Source organism: Daucus carota, chromosome 6 (assembly GCF_001625215.2).
Source record: "Daucus carota subsp. sativus chromosome 6, DH1 v3.0, whole genome shotgun sequence".
In the NCBI taxonomy this organism is placed as follows: Eukaryota; Viridiplantae; Streptophyta; class Magnoliopsida; order Apiales; family Apiaceae; genus Daucus; species Daucus carota.
In genome coordinates this window covers 3,686,782-3,708,938 of record NC_030386.2, presented here as the reverse complement: position 1 = coordinate 3,708,938, position 22,157 = coordinate 3,686,782, and the positions used below count along the sequence as shown (strand labels likewise).

Below are 22,157 nucleotides of genomic sequence, written 5' to 3'. Positions count from 1 at the left end.
AGAATTGCGATATTTGCCAAATATATATAATGCTGGTCTAATCCTGATCTTGAAAAGATCAGACATGCCAGCTAGGGTTCGTAATCGTTTCGTTCTCATTCTCGTGCTTATGTAATAGTATATCCTTCTTGTAAACTTTTGTTCCCTTAATAGTCATTTAAGATAATCAAGCTGATTTAATTAGCTACTGTATCGGTATCGTTTTCTCCCGGTTTCGGTGTCCAGTTTCCATCCTTCACCGATGACTACTTGAATTCGCTACCTATAAGGATTATTGCGCAACAATAGACAATAAACGAATTTGATACAGCTAAATGAAAGAATTAAGTGCGTGTACTTCTCTGTATGACCAGGATTCCTTAATTCCGGTTACGACGAGATGTAAACTACGACCACCACTATGTAATTTACTCTCGTATATCTGTAAACTAGGGCCAATACTCTCTCGATCTTGTCAAGAAAAACATCAGTTCATGCTAAAATAGTGATAATTGTCTTACCTACAATGTCGACACTCCATTGGCGGAACCTACTTATGCCTTTATAACCGGATTGTAGCGTCAATGCCAATCACAAAAGAATATTGTGCAACAATCACTACTCAGAAAAAGGTTTCCCATCCATAAACTTGGATGAAGCACATTGCCCTACACGAATCAGAAGCATTTACGATACACCAATTTCACATGCTTTTATCTGCGGTATCATATCAGGTAAAGTATATGTGTTAAACTAATTGTGTCTTGTTCATGTGGATATGATGCTCAAGGTTCACAGACTAAGTGACACCTAATCCACAAAGAGACAAACTGATTTTTGCGCGAAAATGAATAAACGTGCAATAAAAAATGTTTAATGCCATCATTCCAATCAACTTTCACTTCACATGCCAAGCAAAACCTAAAGATAGTGCTTTCTATCGCTTGCAAGCTTTCCCTTGTTGTCATGACATTATTTCACAGAATGGAATTTATGCCACTCTTTTGTTTCCACAAGAGATATATACTTTTTAGTGCTTTTCTACCTAGACATGTATTTGCGCAAATTCTTTCTTAGGCAACAAGATTAGCAATGCAAATTGCTGTCGAATGTTAATTATCATCTGCAGAGACAGTCTATTGTTGTAAATTAACTATATCAGCAATCCCGAATCATTTTACAGTTAACTATAGCTAGGTATCCACATATGCAATATCATATGATCTTGATTTCATAAAAACTTCTGAAACCCTTACTTAGTCTACATTCTTTGTAAATTCAATATGAAATTATGTTGAACGTTCTCGGACCATAAAGCAGTGGAGCATAAAACTTAAAAGTTAGACCTGAAACTCATATGAATCTTAAGTCCTCCAGGTTCCAGTATATATTAATTAAGAAATTAACATCATTATTTAATTAAAAAAGAAACTTCCAGTATCTCTGCCTAATTGATAGTATATAATTAATTTATATCAATATTATTAACGATGCACGTTCTAATGCCAAGTTGATTCTAATTAAGTGCTGTTAATAACACAATATTACTGCGTGTCTGAGAGTTCAAATGAAATTGAAGCTTATAAGTTTATGCAAAATCAGTACGTACCTAATCGAATTTAGGGATCAAGAATTTCATTTTCATTTTGCTTTACCATATCTGATACTGATCAATGATCATACTTATGTCTGAGAATGAAATTAACTAAAAGCTGCGGCATGCCGGCATTAATTATTACATACGAAATTTAAAATATCTATCTGTCAGCTAGCTTCAATGACAACTGCATGATCTTAATTATATCAGTAGTCATCACAATATTTACTCTATAATTGAAGAGATGAATCAAGCTTAAGCTATGTATTGTCACAGAAATGCATGCTCTTACTTAATGTAGTAGCTAGATTGTGATTGCAGCATCATAATTAGCAAGCACACTTTAAAGTGATATCCATTTTATCTGCAACCAAGCAAAATTCTTATACAATTCAGTACTAAATGACAAATCACTCGAGGAATTTACCAATTGTCAACGCTCCTTCCAAAAGATGCATGAATCAAAATCTTATAGTGGTGACATCTCTCCCTCCATCCATCACCCCGTGAAAAAGTTTTGTTATGATATTTTTCTAGATATTGACAGTTGCAAAGTAATCCCAACATGACTTAACAGAAAGAGGCAAACTATATTAATTAGTGTATCAGTTTAACCTGCAGTATATATACTTATAGCTAATCATGTTACTAATTTTAATCATATCATGATCGGGGTCCTGGGAGCTCGAGAGACCATTTTAGTGCTTAAAGCTGATTTCATGGGGGAATTAGATCATCCTTGCAAAATATATATATATATGCTTAGGCTTCTATCTTTCTATAGAATTTGTCTTGGTTAATTACAGTAAATTGCTGGATAAAGATTATTAAAATCAATATCTTAATGCAATAATCCATTAGGCTAGCTACTGTCAAATTCTTAATTAGTTTAACAGCCAACTTTAATCAAACGTTGTAATTAACAAGATGATCTATTAAGATATAATGAGAATATATATACTCATATCACATCCTTGAAACTGTAACAGCACAAAAAATTTCAAGGTAATGACATGTAGGAATCAGAAGAGGAGAGATTGATCGAGATTTTAGGGTAGTTATAACATAATAAATACACAAATACCTTCTCCCATGGAGCACAAAGAAGGAACTTAGTGACATTAATGTCAGATACACATATATAGTCTTTTAGGATATTGCTATACCAATGCACTTCCCATGTTTTGAAAATTTCCATGGCGATGATCATACTTCAAGTTTGTGCATTGATGCTGCAAGTATATAGAAATCTAATCAGAATTTACGCTAGCTAGTTAAATATTTGGAAGTAAATTCATCTATAAATATGAATATATTTGCTTGAAATTTGTATACCTTACAGTGGAGTTCCTGAATTGTTATGCAGATTGAAGATGGTGTAGGGATTCCAGTTGTTACTTATGAAAAATGAATGATCATTTATAAGTTCTGTATTAGTACCCCCTTCAAAACTGTCTGGTTGCTGCTTGCTATAGTTTACTATGTCTTCAACCTCCAGGTCACGAGCTGCATAACTAGTGCTCAGATTGAGAAACTTGTTCCCAGCTGCTGCAGATTTTTCGCAACTCAGTGAAGGAAAAGCAGCCCCAGCGTTAGTACCTTGTGGACAATTGTCTACCCTGGATCCATAATTATCAGTAAAACCACTGACAAGCAGAAGCCCTTTCTTTTGTAGTGTTCTCTTCCTTGCCCTTTCTCTTGCTTTTTCCCTTAATTTTCTTGTAGAAGCATGAGATGCGCCTAATTTATGAGTTCCTCCTCTTGTCTTCCCCTTTCTCGAGGCATCGGGTTGAAGCTCATCAATTGCAGACACCACTGAGGTGGATGGACAAGGGCTGCCCTTCATTCCAAAGACGCGCTTTTGAGTCTCCTCATTGATGGCATTTTCAGATTTCTCAAGCAACCATTTCACCGTCTTGCTAGCCTTATCATGTCCCAGCATATCTTGTAACTCAAAAAACTCCTTAGCAACATTTAGTGAAAGCCTCATTCTTCTGCCTCTAGAGCAACCATTTGCTGTCGTAATCTTGCTATGCCTATCTTTCTTGCACCTCCTATTCACCCGAATCTGCTCACGAAGCCTCGAAGACCCTCCACTTGATAACCTCCTCTTCTTGGCACCACAAACACCCTCAGGGATCACCATTTCTTGAACACTACCCCCCTGGTGCAATTCATCATGAAACAACATCCCCTCGTGGTTGAAACCGAGTAAATCAGGAGGGAACACAATATTAAGCAACGAAGAAGGCAAAAAATCTTGATCTGTTGAGCTGGGGTCTGCACAAATGCTATCAGGAAACACAAACAAGCTTGTTTCTTGGATGTCATCATAAGGATACATGAAGAAAGAGTAGTGTAGTTGAGAGTATTTGGGACAAGTACTAAATTAAAGCTGTGATTTATAATTAAAGACAGATTGATGATAAGCTGCAAAAGGAGCATGGACTTTTAGTACTACACCACCTTTCCTTAATTTCAGCTGATCACTGCAACAAAGAACCAAAAGGTTTGAGATGTTGCATCAACCAATCAGCTCCATTGTTTGTCACAAGGTTACACAAGAAAATCTGAACAACACAATAAGAAGTTTTTTCAATATGGATATTTTGAGAGAGAGATTGGAGGAGAGAACTTTACTATAGGTATAAAATTAAAATGTTGTCCAGGATAAATAGTTGGGAGAACAACAAGTATAACGGCTTGTTTACCGGACGCAGAAGTTTCTTTTAGCTTCTGTTTTTTTACCCCTTTGTGTAAATAAGTAGAAGTATTTTTAAAAAGTTGAGAATGCTAACTTTTCAACAGAGCTTCTACTCTTTTTTCAAACATTTTATTAACTTATTTATTTATCACTTCAACTCCAGTACAAGCACCTAACAAGTAACACTAATAACCTACTTCACGGTTTAGAAAATTAAAATGAAGTGAGTATAGCAATTTGTTGGGACCGGTCTCAAGCCTCTAGCTCAAATTCTCGTACGACTGGATTAATATTAATTTATGTTTTTATTATAAATCAATCAACTCACCGGGAAGAGACTAAACGTTACCCACAAACATGTGGCCTAAAATGACATAAATGCTATCCAGCTTCATTTCAGAAATCTTAAATTATTTTAAGAAATTATAGTTATGATAAAATTATAGTTATGATAGTTATAATTCGCATACGATAAATTCTAGTTATGATAAAATTAATTTATGATAGATTAATGTGTTTTTTAAGAAATTGTAAGAGTTGAAAAAAAAATGGATTAATAGGCAAAAAGATCACCGAACTCATGACCAACTTGCAGTTAGGTTACTGAACTCAAAAAGTTTGTAAACGGATCAGAGAACTAGATTTAACTTCCAGTCAACTTATTGAACTAATAAAAGGTTGCTCTTAGGTCACTGTGCCGTTAAGTATCAGTTGACTTTAATGGAATCCGTTAAAAAAAATCTTTGAAAAAAATTAAAAATTTTGATTTTTTAAAAAAAAAACTGAAAATTTTGAAAAAGCTATATAAAAATCCGATTTTTTTTTAAAAACTGAAATCTTAAAAACTTTTGAAAATTTTGAAAAAGCTATAAAAAATAGATTTTTTTTAAAAATATGAAAAAAATGTAAAAAACTTCGAAAAAAATCTAAATTTTTTGAAAATGATAAAAAAATATAGTGAATTCAAAAAATATACCTAAATTTTTTAGATTAAAAATTTTTAAGAATTTTCCCCAATTTTCAAAACTTTTGAATTTTTAAAATTTTTCAAAATTTTCAAATTTTTAAAAAAAATCAATGTTTATATTTTTTTTCAAAATTTTATTATTTTTCGTCACGAATTCTGTTAAAGTCAACTAATCCTTAACGGTGCAGTGACCTAAATGCAAGTTTTTATTAGATCGGTGAGTTGACTGCAAGTTAAATCTAGTTCTGTGATCTGTTTGCAAACTTTTTGAGTTCAGTGACCCAACTGCAAGTTGGCCACGAGTTCAGTGATATTTTTGCCTATTAACTCATTTGAAGATAATGTATATCATATTTTATGTTCTCAAATCATATATAAATTATACAATTAATTCAATAAATATAGTACAAATTAAAACTCAAAACTGATCAAAACTGATAAGTATCTTTAAAAATGTTCAAAATTGTATGTCAAAATTTGGATGTACAAAGACCACAAAGTCTTGAAACTGTATAATAGCAATAAAAATGAAATCAGCCGCATAATCTAAAGACGTGTGAAAAATGCTAATAAGACTTATATTGCTACAGTGCTTCTGATCTCCAATTATTTTATCTCTTTCAGCTAATAACTGGCGTTTGCACTCTACTGAGTATAAAACAAACATTGAAAATAAATCTGTGTGCTTGATTTCTGTAAATACGAAATATATATATATTATAATAATAATAATAATAATAATAATAATAATAAAAAAGCACCTTAATCATTTTTAAACTTCACATCTAATTTTATATGGAGGTTCTTCTTCCATACTTGCAGAGTCACTTAAATAATCAGCCACCCAAATATTTGGAGAAGCGCTTGATCGAAAACTAGGGCCATTGTGATTTGCCACAAAGCAATATTTTTGTTGTTAATCTGCTGATCAAATTTTATTATGAAACCTATTCTACTTTTTTTATTTATGTACTTTTTGAAAACTTTTTATTTGAATTTCATGATTAGTTGATTTTGGGTGATTTTATTGACTTGACATCATCTAATTTTTTTTGTCAAAATATGCATGTTTTAGTTTTTACTGTGTATTAAGGTTTTTTAGATGAAAGTATGTAATGTTTCCTATATCCTCATATAGAAACAATAGTAAATAGTAACCGAACATATTGTACATGTTCATGAAAATTTTATATTTTTTTTAAAAAATCACTATGCACAAGAGTAGCAAATAATAGTGGAAAAACCGAAAAAAAAACCGCAACCGACTAATGGTTAACCGCAACCGAAAAATCGTTTTAGTTGGTGCGGTTACGGTTAATGATGATTAACCGAACCGAACCGCATTCATCGGTTTGGTAACAGTTAATATCCGGAACCGCACCAAACCGCACCATGCACACCTCTAATTGCAAGGTTGTAATCTGTTGAGTGACCAAAACGCCACTTCAGCTAACTGTACGTGTCACGATGGATGTATTCAAGTCAAGTCATCAAACTTAGTCAGCTTTAATTCAACAATATTTTAATAGAGGGTAAAACAGCTCTCTAACTTTTGCAATATACAAAACTCCGACAAATAACTATATTTATGTACACCACAAATATTCTAATCCTAATTTATTTCAAATTCTATTTATGATAATTATCATTTTTTCCTATATCTTTGGTAGATGTCCTTGAACATAAAATTAGGATTACTCCAATTATCATGAATAAGAAACATTCACAAATTATCATGAATAAGAAACATTCACAAATTAGGATTCTTAACTCATTTGGCGAATCCAACATTGATCAAGATATTCATGTTACGAGGAGACGGAGGAGTTGAAAAAATAAGTGATACCAATGTAAATCACAAGTTTTGATGATCACACATAATAGCAAGCTATCTTTCAATTCAGCTTAACATGTTATATTTACTCTGTTATAGCCTGCTATATTACTTGTCTAATCCGATTCTGCAGGAAACAGAGATGTAGCAAGCTATTGTCATATCTTAGCTTGACATGTTTAAGTTATAGTATTTTAGCCTGCTGTTTGTCTTTCTAACCTTGTGCTGCAGGAATTTTACTATAACAGAGTTATAGCAAGCTGTTTTATAATAGCAAGCTATAATAGAGTCCTACCAGAAGCAGAACACTTCAAAGATTGCAGCTGTTGACTTCTACAATTTATAGGACTTAAGGTGTACGTTTTCTAATCTGAATATGAGTTAAATATACATATTATAAGCTCAGATTATTTAAATTGAAAACGTTTCCTAAATTTAAGGAAGTGGTTATGCTTCAAACTTATCTTTTCAAAAACACTTCCTTATCCCATTTTAATAGGGACTGTTGCTTCAAACGTCTTTCTAAAACTCAGTCTACTATTCTTATGGAGTTTAACGTTAGATTAAACCACCTGCAACGTTCACCAACGTTCATGGAGGATTAGTTTAACTAGCCGTTGTATTTTTCAGTATATATACGGCTTGCTGTTTTCAAGAATAGTTAACAACTCACAATCTTGAAAACATTCTGAAATTCTCTTTTGAGCTTATATCGTGTGTTTGATTCATATCTTATTAGAGAATATAGTTTGAGTTGTAATCTCTCATTGTTATTCAAAGTTTGTATTTGATTAGCCACTAAAGCTAGCGGGGTTCTAAGTATAGAACAAAGGGGGAGTTAGATAGAATTAGTCTTCACAAGGTCTGAGGTGCTAAGGTTCGAGGAACAAGGTGAATTCAAGGAGGGAAGCTCAAGGAATTCAGAGGTTCAAGAACAGGTGCACAGGGGACTAAAGTGTCGAGCTGTTTTCTGTCTGCTCAAGGTTTCAGCAAGCTGCTTTAGGTGACTGGGTAAAGGGAGATATATTATTATTCTGTAATTGTTGGATTTTCAGTAATAATATATTCTCTTACCAAGTTGGTAAGGGACCAGGACGTAGACCATTAGACATAGGGGTCGAACCTGGCTAAAATTGCTTGTGTCTGATTTACATTTCTGCACTTTACTGTTTTCCATAATAGCCTGCTATAATCACACTTGATCTGAAAACAGTAAGCTGAAATATTTGGTAAAGTTTAAAATTGATATAGTTAGCCATTTACACCTATTCACCCCCCTCTAGGTGTATTTACAACCAAGAATAATATTTCTGATTAATGATTATATACAGGAAATGATATATTTATATATATATAAAAAGATAAAAAAGAAAAAAATGGTATGTCCGTCTCCCATATTTATTTTGTCCGCCGTATTTAGAAAACCCATGAAAAGCCCCCTTTCTTCATCTTCTTGTCCATTACAACCCGCCACTATTTCCCGCCATTACCCAATACCTAAACCCCCTGTATAAAAACATCTTACACAAATCCAACAACAGCCCACTAAAAAACACAACATTTCTTGAAGACCCATCTCAAAAAATCCCAATTTAATCATCTCTCAGCAAAATGGATGACCCTTTTCAAGAAGACAACAAATTCCCGGAGCTCAAACTTGGTACAATCTTTATCAATTTGTGTGTATGTGTATGCTAGTACTGATTTATTTGAATTGGGTTAGTGTAAATTTGATTGGTTTTTGATTTGCAGATGCTAAGCAAGCTCAAGGGTTTCTATCATTTTTTAAAACCCTACCTATTGTAAGCATTTCTATAACTTTTTTTTTGTTTCATGTGTGTGTGTTAGATACCCTTGTTTTATTTGAAATTTACTTGTTTTTGCAGGACAACAGGGCTGTTCGATTTTTCGATCGACGGGTCAGTCTACATTTTTGTTTATGTACATTTGTGTGTGTGTGAGTGTGGGGTTTTGTGTCGATTGTTAATTTCTAGGCAGTGTAAAATAGAGGAAGCCCCTTTGATAAAGAATGTTTATTTGATGACTTTCGAGTGTGAATTAATTTGATTTATTGTGTGCTGATACCAAGTTTTTCAAATGTTTGTTGCTTGTTAAAGGATTGAATTTTATCTTGATTTTATTAAGTAAGTGTAGCTGGGAAAGTTTGATCAGTATTATAGCTTTAATCAAGTAAGTGTGCTTTGAGTGTATATTTAATGATTAGGTCCAATCTTGAGCACTTTGAAGTTTTAGTAAATGTCAATCTTACATACACAAGTATGTGCTGGTTTAACTTAATAAGATACATTAATAGTGAAATTTAGTGAAGAAGAGTTTGAACAGTTAATGCTCAAAAGTCAAGGGTCTTGACGGGAACAACTTATCTAGTCCTATTAGTATAGATAAGGTCAGCAGACATTACATCCTACACTACCTCTGAGTGGAACACTTTGGTTTGTTTTTATTTCAAATAGTTGATGAAATATCTTGTGATATAGATTGATTAGCTTTTGGTATTGGTGCATCGTCCAATTTGTTCTTTGAATCATTATCTGCATGTACTTGATACTCATGGTTGTAACTTTTTCTTCTGGAAGTAACTTTGATATGCATACTTATAGAAATGCCAACTCATTTTGAATGCACTACACTCTTGTTGTTATCTCTATTGTAGATTTGGTCACTTTCAATGTAACACATAATGAAAAAGGCTAGAGGAGATAAAAGAAGTGACATATCATAGACAGCACAAAAAGCTTAGTGCTTTATTCAGTAATAATTACTAATTAGTTAACACGTATATACTAATTTTGGAAAGATGGGAAGATTGTTCATATATAAAAAATTCAATTTGCAACTTATAACAAGACCGATTTCTAGAATTATATAAACTTCCAAAAATTAAATGCTAACTTTAAAATTATCTAATAATCTCAGTTTAATTTCTTTTACAACATATGATATATACATCTTAGTTTTTTTCTTTTTCATGTGACTGAGATTTTAAATACTTGCACCCATTTTAATTTTATATTCGATTGTCTCTTTGCAATAATGAATAAGTACTTGTAAACTTGACATTGAAAAATCTTACTGTGTTGTCTAATTATTTTGATGATAATAGTTTAAAGCATAAAGCATTTCTATCCTACTGTCCTATGTGTATATATTACTTACTATAAAATTTTGTATATGCTGGTGTTAAAAACACAGGACTATTATACTTCCCACGGCGAGAATGCAACATTTATTGCAAAGAATTACTATCGTACTACTACTGCTTTAAGACAACTGGGCAATGGAGCATATTCTCTTTCAAGTGTTAGTGTTAGCAAAAATATGTTTGAGATGATTGTCCGTGATCTTTTATTGGAGAGAACTGATCACAGTGTTGAGTTATATGAGGGGAGTGGTTCAAATTGGAGATTGGTAAAAAGTGGGACCCCTGGAAATCTTGGCAGTTTCGAAGACATTTTGTTTGCCAATAATGACATGCAGGACTCTCCAGTAATCGCTGCCCTTGTCCCAAGCTTCAAGGAAAATGGGTGCACAATTGGTCTTGGATATATTGATCTTACTAAGAGGGTACTGGGGTTGACCGAATTTCTTGATGACAGCCACTTTACCAACTTAGAATCTGCTTTAGTTGCACTTGGTTGCAAAGAATGTCTCTTGCCTGTGGATGGTACCAAATCCAGTGAATCTAGGCCCTTGAATGATGCAATGTCCAGGTGTGGAGTAATGGTAACTGAAAGAAAGAAAACCGAGTTTAAAGGTCGTGATGTAATACAGGATCTTGGGAGGCTTGTTAAAGGTTCCATGGAACCAGTTCGGGATCTTGTATCTGGATATGAATTCGCAACAGGTGCTTTAGGGGCCTTACTCTCTTACACAGAATTGCTAGCTGATGAAAGCAATTACGAAAATTATAACCTGAAACAGTACAGCCTTCAGAGCTACATGAGATTAGATTCTGCTGCTGTGCGGGCACTTAATGTCATGGAGAGCAAAACTGATGCTAACAAAAATTTCAGCTTGTTTGGTCTTGTGAATCGAACCTGTACTGCTGGGATGGGTAAGCGATTATTGAACATGTGGCTAAAACAACCTTTATTAGATGTTAATAAAATCAACTGTAGACTTGACTTGGTACAAGCATTTGTGGACGATCCTGAACTTCGCCAAAATTTGAGACAGCATTTAAAAAGGATTTCAGATATTGAGCGTTTGATGCGGAGTCTTGAGAAGAAGAGTGCTAATCTCGTGCATGTTGTGAAGCTTTATCAGGTATTTGGAAGAGTTGAAACTTATCATCATGGAAATCTGGAACTTGTTTTTTGCTTTATTTATTTGTCTGGGAAGATAGTGTTCTCATTTATAATTTACTTTTCCTGTCATGTCCTGGCTGACCATAATTATATTCTAAAGTTGCTTTTTTGGGAGAAGTATATGTATTTGAAGTAAAAGAAACTATTGATATTTCCTTTAAATAGATACAGTATATTTGGATATATATTGGCACAAGTTTTTCCCCCATTTTCTTCTGAAAATTTTGATTAATGTACATTTCAGTAATATGCTTGTTCAAATTCTTTCTAATATAAAAGTGTATATGCAGTCAAGTATACGACTTCCATATATCAAGAGTGCCTTGCAACGATATGATGGACAATTTGCTTCACTGATTAAAGAAAAGTACTTGAATTGCCTCGACTTCTGGACTGATGATAACCACTTAAATAAGTTCCTAGGTCTCGTGGAAACTGCAGTTGATCTTGACCAACTCGAGAATGGAGAATACATGATTTCCCCAAATTATGATGATAAATTATGCATATTGAAGAATGAGCAAGCATCACTAGAAATGCAAATAAACAAATTGCATCAACAAACTGCCAGTGATCTTGATTTGGCTATTGATAAGGCTTTGAAATTAGAGAAGGGAACACAGTTTGGGCATGTGTTTAGAATTACAAAGAAGGAAGAACCAAAAGTGCGAAAGAAACTTAACACCCATTTTGTTGTCCTTGAAACTCGAAAAGATGGGGTAAAGTTTACAAATTCTAAGCTCAGGAAACTAGGAGACCAGTACCAAAAGATTGTCGAGGAATACAGAATCTGTCAGAAAGAGATCGTTGGCCGTGTAGTTAAAACAGCAGCATCTTTTGGCGAGGTACCCATGCATCATATTGTATTTACATTTTTTGTTTGGTAATTGATTTCTTTATAAAGATCATCTATGTTCAGATTTTTGAGGGTATAGCTGCATCGCTTTCTGAGTTGGATGTCTTGCTAAGCTTTGCTGATCTGGCTGTTAGTTGTCCCACTCCCTACACAAGACCAGATGTCACCCCATCGGTAATGACTAGTTGTTTGCCTAATTATCTGTGTATGAATGGTGATATTCTGATTCTGCCAAGGACGCAAGTACTTGCTTTGCTTAGTTAATAATATAGCCAATATTGACTTGAACAGGATGAAGGAGATATCATACTAGAAGGCAGTAGGCATCCTTGTGTGGAAGCTCAAGATTGGGTGAATTTTATACCTAATGATTGTAAACTTGTGAGTTTTTTCCTTTTCATTTGGAGAATATTTCTTTTGGTAATTTTACATGCGCATACTTGAGGGTAACTCCGTCTCCTTCCTTGTCTTTCTCACCGACTAGGTGAGGGGTGAAAGTTGGTTCCAGATCATCACAGGGCCCAACATGGGTGGAAAGTCAACATTTATAAGACAGGTTTGTCATTGATATTTTGTTGTAATTTCTCACTTTACTCTATCGATACTTTAAAAGTAATAACATGCTCTATTCCATAAATTAAACATTCAATATTTCCTTGAAAAAAATTTGTTCTGTGATTTTGTTTCTGAGCAATCCCATGTCCCCATTGCATCCTTTTGATATATTTCGTACAATCAGGTCGGAGTGAACATCCTGCTGGCACAGATTGGATGTTTTGTTCCTTGTGACAGAGCTCAAATTTCTGTTCGTGATTGTATTTTTGCTCGCGTTGGTGCTGGCGACTGTCAGGTAAATTTGCTGTGTTTTAGTGGTTGTATAGTATTAAAAGTAAACAATCTGCTAAACTATGGAAGTTCTTTCGTATGTGTTACAACTGCTTTGGTTTTTAATAAAAGTCCGCCCCCTTTTTTTTTATAAATGTGGAATTGCAGAGTAAAGCTTATAAATTCAGTGATTATGTAAAAGAGTCTGTTAATAGATTCTAGAATTTTTCTAGTGAGCATGATTGTGGAAGCGATCTTGGTAGTAGATTTATGTAAGTGAAAGATCTTTTCTTCAAGTTTTTAAACCTGGCTTGCAAAAAGGGGTTCTTCTATTATAATCTATACATGGTAATTATTAAATGTAACTTTTTAGGCCCAGCAGTTTGACAGATTTATAATGTATTTAATTAAGTATAGGGGAAGTGGAGGTGAGAATCAAACTCTAGAGGAGCAACTTTGTCACCGCTCGCTCATCCCTTTATTGTTGAATTTCTCTTTTATACTGTAGTGGATGCAAATTTACCAGGAAAGTGTTAGGGTTTGCTCCTTTTCATAGTTTCGTAGCTCAGGCGTTCAACTTGAATATTTTATTAATAAATACTTTAACTTAGATAGGCTGTATCTTAGAGTTTTAATACAAGTAATTGATGGTCCATTGAGGTTTAGGTAGTTCTAACTGTGTCGACTAAAATTTCACAATCTTAGCTTATGATGGTTTTATAATCATTTTTTAGTTATCCTAGTTCAGTATCCAAACAAATCTAGTAATTTTTAACACTGTCTTTACACATAATAGCTTCGTGGAGTTTCAACCTTTATGCAAGAGATGCTTGAAACTGCTTCAATTTTGAAAGGAGCTACTGAGAAGTCATTGATCATAATTGATGAGCTGGGTCGTGGAACATCAACTTATGATGGATTTGGTAAGTTCATACGTCCCCCCCCCCCCCCCCCCCCCCCCCCTCACTTGTTCATACTTTTCAGACAAAAATTCAAGTTACAAAATTACTGTTTAACCTGCAATTAGCTGCTGTGCAATCCTACGCTGAATTGCAAGCATTGCCTAATTAGTTATTGTCATGAACAGGTTTGGCATGGGCTATATGTGAGCATCTTGTTCAAGAGATCAAAGCACCTACATTGTTTGCAACCCACTTTCATGAACTGACTGCTTTAGCTCAAGGAGATACTGCTCAAAGTTCTAATATGAATAACATAGTTGGTGTGAAAAATTATCATGTCAGTGCACATATTGATTCATCAAATCGCAAGCTAACGATGCTTTACAAGGTAGGCACCTTCTCAGTTGCCTTAATCTTTGCCTTACCTAGTAACTGAATACATACAACACAAAATCTGTTGAAGAATGTTTTACAAATTTCTATACATGATTGGTCTCATCAAACCTTGTAACTCAAATTGAATGGCCTACTTTGTTGAGTAACTATTGGGCTTACGCTTTAGGTCATAAGCTACTTGCTTTCCCCCCCCGATTAAAAAATTCTTCCGGTCAGACAGAGTTTATAGTTTACAAGTCATTACAACATGGAATAAATTCTTTATATATTCCTCAACTTTCCTGAAGGTGCTAGCTAATATAAGAATATAAAGCTTGTTTGTGAGGGTAGGAAATTTAGTATATTAATGGTACTATTTCCATCATGAAGAGGAAGCAAGAATCAAACTTTGTTCTAAAGAGGATGACAAAAATACATCATTATACCAAAAAACCAAAAATCAACTCAAAAACAAAATTGCATATCTGTAGACTCACGCTTCTTCTTGTCATATTTCCAGGTCGAACAAGGGGCCTGTGATCAGAGTTTTGGAATCCATGTTGCTGAATTTGCAAAATTTCCAGAAAGTGTTGTTGCTCTTGCTAGAGAAAAGGCTGCTGAGCTTGAAGATTTCTCACCGACCAGTTTCGTCACGACTGATGCCATTAAAGAAGTATGTTTCTTCTAAATTGTTATCTATTTACCGTGATGTAGAAGAGCAATGTATAGTACAGTTTTTCGTCGAACCGAAAACTATATGGCTCAACTTAGGCTATACAAATTCACTTTCATGTATAATAGCTTAATTATTGACCTCTATGTCAATTGTGAATAAGTAAAGGCTTTGTATCCTGACAAAAAAAGAAAGAGTAAAGGCTTTGTACTGTACTATTAGGTTAATATTTTGCATTTATTATCTTTGTAGGTATTGTGTCATAGTAGTTCATATTCACTGAACTCATTCTTTACTATACCTTTTAAGTTTCTGTTATATATATATATATATTTTCTACTTCTGACTTCTGAGTGGGATATACGGAGTGATGGATTTGGTCATAAGATTGTGCGTTGTTACTCATTAAATTGTCCCTTTGTGTACCGTATAAGGTAGCCTATAATACTGCCGCAAACAGAGGACAAAGTATACCCAGAGTTGCATATTATCTCTCTCTAGTATGCTTATAAGCTTCTAGTGCTATCATTTTTCTGTTCTCCGTTACGAATTTTGATCTGAATTTTAATCAGGAGTCACAGGTGGGATGCAAGAGGAAGCGAGAGTATAACCAAGATGACATGTCAAAAGGTGCTATTCAGGCTCGTCAATTCTTAAAGAAGTTCTCTGAGATGCCGCTTGACAAGATGGACATTGAACAGGCTCTACATGAAGTAAGGACCTTGAAGAATGATTTGCAAAAGGATGCTGTTGGCTGCGGGTGGCTGCAGCAGTTCTTTTAGTTAATTCGACAATGGTTTTTTCATTTTACATATTCAGGACTACCCTTATGCAACATGTCCTTTCTTTCGGTTAGCAACTCCAGTTCAAGAGCTTTGTCCCGCGCTGTCTATAGTTTCTCCTAGCTTTTGATTCATCAAAACTTAGAAGTATGGGGGCAATATCTTGCAATTATGTATAGAGAATCATTCAAGTTAACATACTATTGCGTGTAGTAACTAGCAATGTGGTTTTCTTGGCCAATTTTGTAAGTAGAATCTAATCTATTGGCTCTAATGATGTTGAATTACTCGCATTTCAGTAAGTTTTGGCCTTTAATTCTTCTGTTTTTGGTTTATAACTTGTTAATTCTGTCGCCTGCTTTTCTTAGCAGTTGATTATAATCTCTTGCCTATGCAAATGTTTATGTTCAAGATAAGATATTAAACTAAATAATAATTACATATTTTGAATTGTATTTGAAATCCTGAATTTGATCAAATGATATGTTCGGATACTTAAATTTGGTTTTTATTTCAAATCTTGAATTTGATCAATTGATATGTTCGGATATCAAAAGAATTTGGATTAAATTGAAATTTAATATATTAGTATAAACTTGAGAATTTGAAATGACAAATGTGACATCATTTGAAATTCAAATTTTGAAATGAAATACTTTCCAAACACGTTCTAATATAATTGAGAAATGATATTAAAAAAGTATATTCTTAATTAAATATAATCTACTTTTATTATTGCATTAATAAATATATTTTACAAATTTTTTTGGCGTAATTAGCATACACCCGAAATTTTTTATGAAACTTTATTTTGAACATAGTAAAAACGGTTTTATATCAAATTGGTCACTAACTATCTTAATTAAATCATTCATTCAAAAATTATATCATTTATGTGAGATACGAAGAATATAGTCCCAAACCAAATCCTGATACTCAACTATCATTTTGTAATTCAAAATATTAGATTGTGTGAGTTAAGTTCAATGGAGACCACATTTTTTTTGGAGACCTGGAGACCACGTATGTTGTGCAAGTAAAATATTTCATAAAAACATTGCAAAACGTCTAATTTTGCAAATCATGTTCTACAAAATCATTATTTCATTTAAAATCTTAAATATCATATAAGTTTTACATGTGGAACATTACAAAATATTTTGTTCTATGAAATATGTTTGGTTTGCAGAACATTTGTTCAACTTGCAAAACATACATTATCTACTTATTAAACGCAGATGATCTTCAACAATTTTAATGAATACATGATATCTGCAGAACATATTTTACAAAATAATGTATTTTATAGTGTTTTGATTGCAGAATATACGTGGTCTCCGAGGTCTCTGATGAAATAGCGGTCTCCATTGAACTTTCCTCTAGATTGTGTAGGATTTTTTTTTTTCCCTTCTTAGCGCTACATAAAGTCACAAACTAGTGTTTTGAATCTTAAACGTTAATTCATGTATTCTATATTTTGTATGATTTGTGTTTTCATCCGAATATCAAAATACTAGATTATTCAATATTAATAAATATAATTTAGATCATTTTTCTCTGATTTGTTATTTTGAACATTACTCGGTCGATTTTGCGATGCCTTCTCTCTGATCGAAGCAACCTGCATATTTTCATTTCACTGCCTCTCCTTTGCTCGCACACAAAACACACATTTTTGATTTTCGGGTTTGTCTTGGAAATCAAATCTCCTGCCTCTCTTCTCAACTCTCACAACATCGGGTAACGCTCTCATCTAATTCTTTGCTATGCTGTTGTTAATTTTGAAATATTTAAAATGGGCTCATTTTATGGTTTTGTAACTATTTAATTGTATTTATCTGCTCCCTTTGGTGATGGGTATGGGATGATGATGTTTAGCTCGAAATGGGTTCTTTGTTATACTCAATTAGGAGAGATGCATGCTTTTTAATTTAATTTGTCATATGTTTTATACATGGAGCCTGAGAAGTAGGAGCTTTAGACAAGAGAGGGGGCGGGGGGGAGAGGAGGGAGGGGAGAAAGAGAGAGAGAGATGGGGGAGGGAGGGAGAAAGAGAGAGAGGAGAGAGGGGGGGGGGGAGGGAGGAGGACTGGAGGAGAGGGAGGGAGGAGGACTAGAGGAAAGGGAGGGAGAGAGGGGGGGGGGGGGAGGGAGGGGAAGAGAGAGAGAGATCTGAGCTATGACGGCTGGTAATTATGATACATTAATGCAGACAAATGATCTGCAAAATGTTTATGGGAATGTGATTTAATTGTAATTTTGTTTATCCAAATTATGTGACATTGCGTTATTGTTTGTGTATTTCAGGTAGAGGAATTTTGTTCAAGCAAGTGGTCAACAAGCTATTTTCTTACAGAGGTGACCTATTCTAGTTAAAATAATAAACTTCGAAAAAACTTGCTTTCTCAATCTCCAAATAACCCCTGAGCTTCATCATTCTTTTAAAAATTCCTCAGCATTTTTACACACAAAATTCAACAAGTTTCTGATGGATCCACCCACCCAAACATCCCCAAGCCACCACCACACTTCAGCCTGCACCAACTGTGGCGGCCCAACAGCATTCCCACCACCCCCACACATCTCTGACATCAACTCGCCACCACCAGTTTATGTACCCATTAGAGCACCTGCTAATTATCTCCCCCCAAATCCCCAAAACACCCAACAAGCTATTATGCTCACCCCAGTTCCTCAATCCCAAGAAACCCCTATTCTTGACCCCCCTTACAATTTCCAAACCCCCGTTAAGAAAATCACTTGTCAATCTGATATACATCATTTTCAATCCTCACCCACTTGTAAAAACTTCCTGGGGTTTGTTGTTTCACTGTCCGAATCAATTAGGGGTCATAAACTGTCTGACCCGTGTAACCAATCAGGGAAAATAATGTGTCTTTTGTCAGTTCTTGAAAACCTAGAGAAGTTTGTCGATGAGATTCCTCCATTGCCTCAAGCTGCGAGATATGGGAACTTAGCGTATCGATCTTGGCATGAGAGAATGACCGAAAAGGCCGAGTCTTTTGTGCTGGAGTTACTTGTGGATGATCTAAAGGGTGCTGTTGTTGAGCTAGTTCCTTATTTTACTGATAGTTTTGGGAATTGGAACAGGGTAGATTACGGGACTGGTCACGAGACAAATTTTGCTGCATTTTTGTATTGTTTGGCTAGGTTAGGTGTTATTAAAACTGAGGATTATCATGCTGTTGTTTTGAGAGTGTTTGTTAAGTACTTGGATTTGATGAGGAAGTTGCAGTTGGTTTATAGTCTTGAGCCTGCAGGGTCTCATGGTGTTTGGGGGCTTGATGATTATCATTTTCTGCCGTTTATATTTGGGTCGTCTCAGTTAATTGATCATAAGTATATGAAGCCAAAGTCTATTCATAATGATGATATTATTGAGAACTTTTCGAATGAATATTTGTATCTTTCGTGCATTGCGTTTGTGAAAAAGGTGAAAAAAGGTTTGTTTGCTGAGCATTCACCTCTGTTGGATGATATTAGTGGCGTGCCGAATTGGAAGAAGGTCAATGGTGGTTTGCTTAAGATGTACAAGGTGGAAGTGTTGGAAAAGGTTCCTATCATGCAGCATTTCTTGTTTGGATCAATCATTCCGTGGTAAGAAATTACACAAAAAATTATATATACTGAATCTCATTTACTGTTGGCCGTAGCAATTACTGAGATATACAATTGGCCTATGTTTAAATTAGGTAAATGTTATTGAGTCTGAAACCCTAGTGAAGCAGATCATGACCTTATCTAGCTTTAATACATTATTAACCATACTGCTGATATATAAATGTGAAGATTGAATACTGTTTATTGCTCCTGAACAATAATGTTTTGTCTACATATGTAGTTAATTGCCCAAGTAAACTGAACAATAACTTTTATAGCAAGCTATCTGGGGCAGCCATGTAGCGTAATTAGAATAGATTGTAATAATGAAGATATGAATCTGACATATATACAATTCAGGTGTATTGCTGCAATATTGGAGTTGGGTGTATTTTACAGGTCTACAAATGTCTAAACACTGTCCTTTTCTTACAAATATGCACTCTGTTTGTTTACGTCACATTTTCTGTTTTACAAAATGTGTATGCTTAAAATTTTATAAACAGAAAGAATGGCGTATCTTTCTAAAGTATGATAACATATGCCATTTAATGATTATTATACTAAAAACTTATATTTATTTTAGGAAATAAATCAAATTTGTTGTGTATATAAGTATTGCAAAGGGATACTCTATGAGCATTTGTTGGCGTATAAATGATGGCACGTCATGAAGTTATGTCTCAGATAACCGCTCGGTTGCTATACAAGACTTTCACTGTCCCCAATCCTCAGGCAACTATCACGTTGCTTCATTTTGAAGATAACTTCTCATGATAGAGTTATTGTACCCCTGATTCCTGAAGCCCGTCAACCATTTGTTTTTAATGCTTCAACCTATTAGTGATACCTACTGCACTATTACTATTGATGGGCAGAACAGTCTAACGCACACCTTTTTGCGTATATTCCATATACATGTTAAGCCGCTTATATAATTCCTTTCCTAACAATACTCTGAATTTTTCTAATAATGTTTCCTATTTCATTGGATGTAATATGTTTTGCTGCTTCTCTAATCTCAGGGAACAATAAGGTACGTAAGTTGACATCAGCTACATGAAGCTTTCCTGGAGAAGAATACAAACAATGAGAGTAGCGGGGATTTATTATATATGTTTGTGGAGGTTACTTGTCGAATTAATGACTAGTTATGTATTCTCTCTTTACAAACTATGATGTATTTAGCAATTAGACTTGGAAGTGGCTACATGTTCCTGAGCATCCCTGCAGGCAGGTTGTACAATTTTGCTTTTACTCTTTTGAGTTTTAAGATTTTATATCTCCGTGTATTCTATATTCCTCTAGAAGTTACTCAGCAGAGTTTATATTATGTTAAGATTATTGTGGTGATTTTGATTTTTGCGTGCTTAGTAATTTCTTTCTATGTTACATGCAACAGTAGTGAATGAATGCGGAAGATATGGTTTTCCTTGCTATAGACTTATATAATGAAGATTCAAAGCCATGACAACATTCTTGCTTAACAATGCATGCATTATATTATCTTGGGCCTTCACAAGTCTATATTCTTTGGGCCTTCATTTCATCTGTTTCCAGTCTAGATCTTGTGGCCTGCTTTTCTGATTTGTTCTCATTTTTAAATTTCAAGATCCTGCTCTTTCCTGGATATTATGTGATATCATCTTTTTCTACTTGTATCTGTTATTTTACTTTCCCCATGAATTTTCTGTTTACTCTATAGACTTGAAGACTCCCAATGTCGCGCTTAAAAATAAAGGAGATCTCCAGGAAGCTACAACATGCTTCTTTTAATGGCGTTAGAAGGCCAGCATGGGGGAGTTGTATGCATCTGGGTTCTAGGACATCCTTTCAGCAGCGTGGTTGCCTTTTCACAAAGGTATCTTTACGAATTCTAGTTGAACGATGCGTCTCACTCAGAAGCAGCTTAAATGACTATAATCCATCGTAATTTTTTGTCATCATACCCAAGTCTTGCATTTAGTAGCGAAATAATTTTCACTTAAATTTTTGTCCAATGATCATCCTAGTTTTTCTATGTACCTTGTATTCCTTCCCACTTCAGTTCCACTTCCATTATCAGAAAATTACAATTGTGTGTGGCATTTACCAAAAAGACAGTGTATTATGAACCATGCAAGAACCACAACCAATCTAAAAGGCCCATACATATTCATGATTATATTCTCTTGTTTTTAGTTTAAAACTACTCCTTATAGTCCACAAATCTAGGCTGTGTTCACTTCATAGAAAGGAATGAGGGGAGAATGGAATGAAAAATTATATAGAAGTTTTAAGGAGAAAAAAAGAAAGTATGAAATAATAGGGACAAAATATGGATGTAGTTAAACTTCTTGTGAGAAAGTAGGTAAAGAAACATGATGCAGAGATGGAATAAGCATTCCTTCCAAAACATGTGGGTTAGAATTATAGTTAAAACAGTATGATTGGAATGATTGAAGGAATGAAAAATATATACATTTTCTTTAAGCAACACCATTTTAGAGTACAAAATTCATTCCATTCTCCCTCCATTCCATTCATGCCAAGTGAACACAACCCTAGTGTTAATTTGGTCATTGACAAAATGTGTTGGTCTGGCTTTGACCACGTCGTCCTTTTTTTTTAATGGGTACTTTATGCTTTATCTGATCCCTGTAGTGGCACAAGACTAACACGAAATTATCAGCTTAGCCTAAGCTTAACTAGGTTTTTTTCCGCTGGACTTGACT

At 34.3% G+C, this 22,157-nt stretch overlaps 3 protein-coding genes across 3 annotated transcripts; 2 read left to right on the top strand and 1 right to left on the bottom strand.

Annotated features, from left to right (window-relative positions):
* Window positions 1-2,635: 2,635 nt before the first annotated feature.
* LOC108227017 (transcription factor TCP12) lies at window positions 2,636-4,279 on the bottom strand. Its single transcript, XM_017402008.2, has 2 exons — window positions 2,912-4,279; window positions 2,636-2,808 (listed from the first exon to the last, which is right to left on the bottom strand). The coding sequence occupies exon 1, from the start codon at window positions 3,918-3,920 to the stop codon at window positions 2,913-2,915; it is 1,008 nt and encodes a 335-aa protein (XP_017257497.1). The 5' UTR covers window positions 3,921-4,279; the 3' UTR covers window positions 2,636-2,808; window position 2,912.
* Window positions 4,280-8,508: 4,229 nt separating this feature from the next.
* Window positions 8,509-16,138, top strand: LOC108192774 (DNA mismatch repair protein MSH2). Its single transcript, XM_017359256.2, has 13 exons — window positions 8,509-8,741; window positions 8,834-8,883; window positions 8,968-9,000; window positions 10,295-11,368; window positions 11,700-12,254; window positions 12,329-12,439; window positions 12,557-12,646; window positions 12,750-12,821; window positions 13,005-13,115; window positions 13,887-14,013; window positions 14,178-14,380; window positions 14,888-15,040; window positions 15,613-16,138. The coding sequence occupies exons 1-13, from the start codon at window positions 8,693-8,695 to the stop codon at window positions 15,820-15,822; spliced, it is 2,838 nt and encodes a 945-aa protein (XP_017214745.1). The 5' UTR covers window positions 8,509-8,692; the 3' UTR covers window positions 15,823-16,138.
* Window positions 16,139-17,420: 1,282 nt separating this feature from the next.
* LOC108227233 (uncharacterized) lies at window positions 17,421-20,796 on the top strand. The gene is made up of 3 exons (XM_017402277.2): window positions 17,421-17,562; window positions 18,130-19,440; window positions 20,469-20,796. Exons 2-3 carry the CDS (start codon window positions 18,311-18,313, stop codon window positions 20,476-20,478), a joined length of 1,140 nt encoding a protein of 379 aa, XP_017257766.1. The 5' UTR covers window positions 17,421-17,562; window positions 18,130-18,310; the 3' UTR covers window positions 20,479-20,796.
* Window positions 20,797-22,157: the final 1,361 nt, after the last annotated feature.

Excerpts from the sequence above, each read along its gene's own strand:
- LOC108192774 (XM_017359256.2), top strand. The coding sequence starts at position 8,693 with ATGGATGACCCTTTTCAAGAAGACAACAAATTCCCGGAGCTCAAACTT. Across the intron at positions 9,001-10,294 it reads TTCGATTTTTCGATCGACGG|GACTATTATACTTCCCACGG; the intron begins GTCAGTCTACAT and ends TTAAAAACACAG. Across the intron at positions 12,822-13,004 it reads AGTCAACATTTATAAGACAG|GTCGGAGTGAACATCCTGCT; the intron begins GTTTGTCATTGA and ends TCGTACAATCAG.
- LOC108227017 (XM_017402008.2), bottom strand. The coding sequence starts at position 3,920 with ATGTATCCTTATGATGACATCCAAGAAACAAGCTTGTTTGTGTTTCCT.
- LOC108227233 (XM_017402277.2), top strand. The coding sequence starts at position 18,311 with ATGGATCCACCCACCCAAACATCCCCAAGCCACCACCACACTTCAGCC.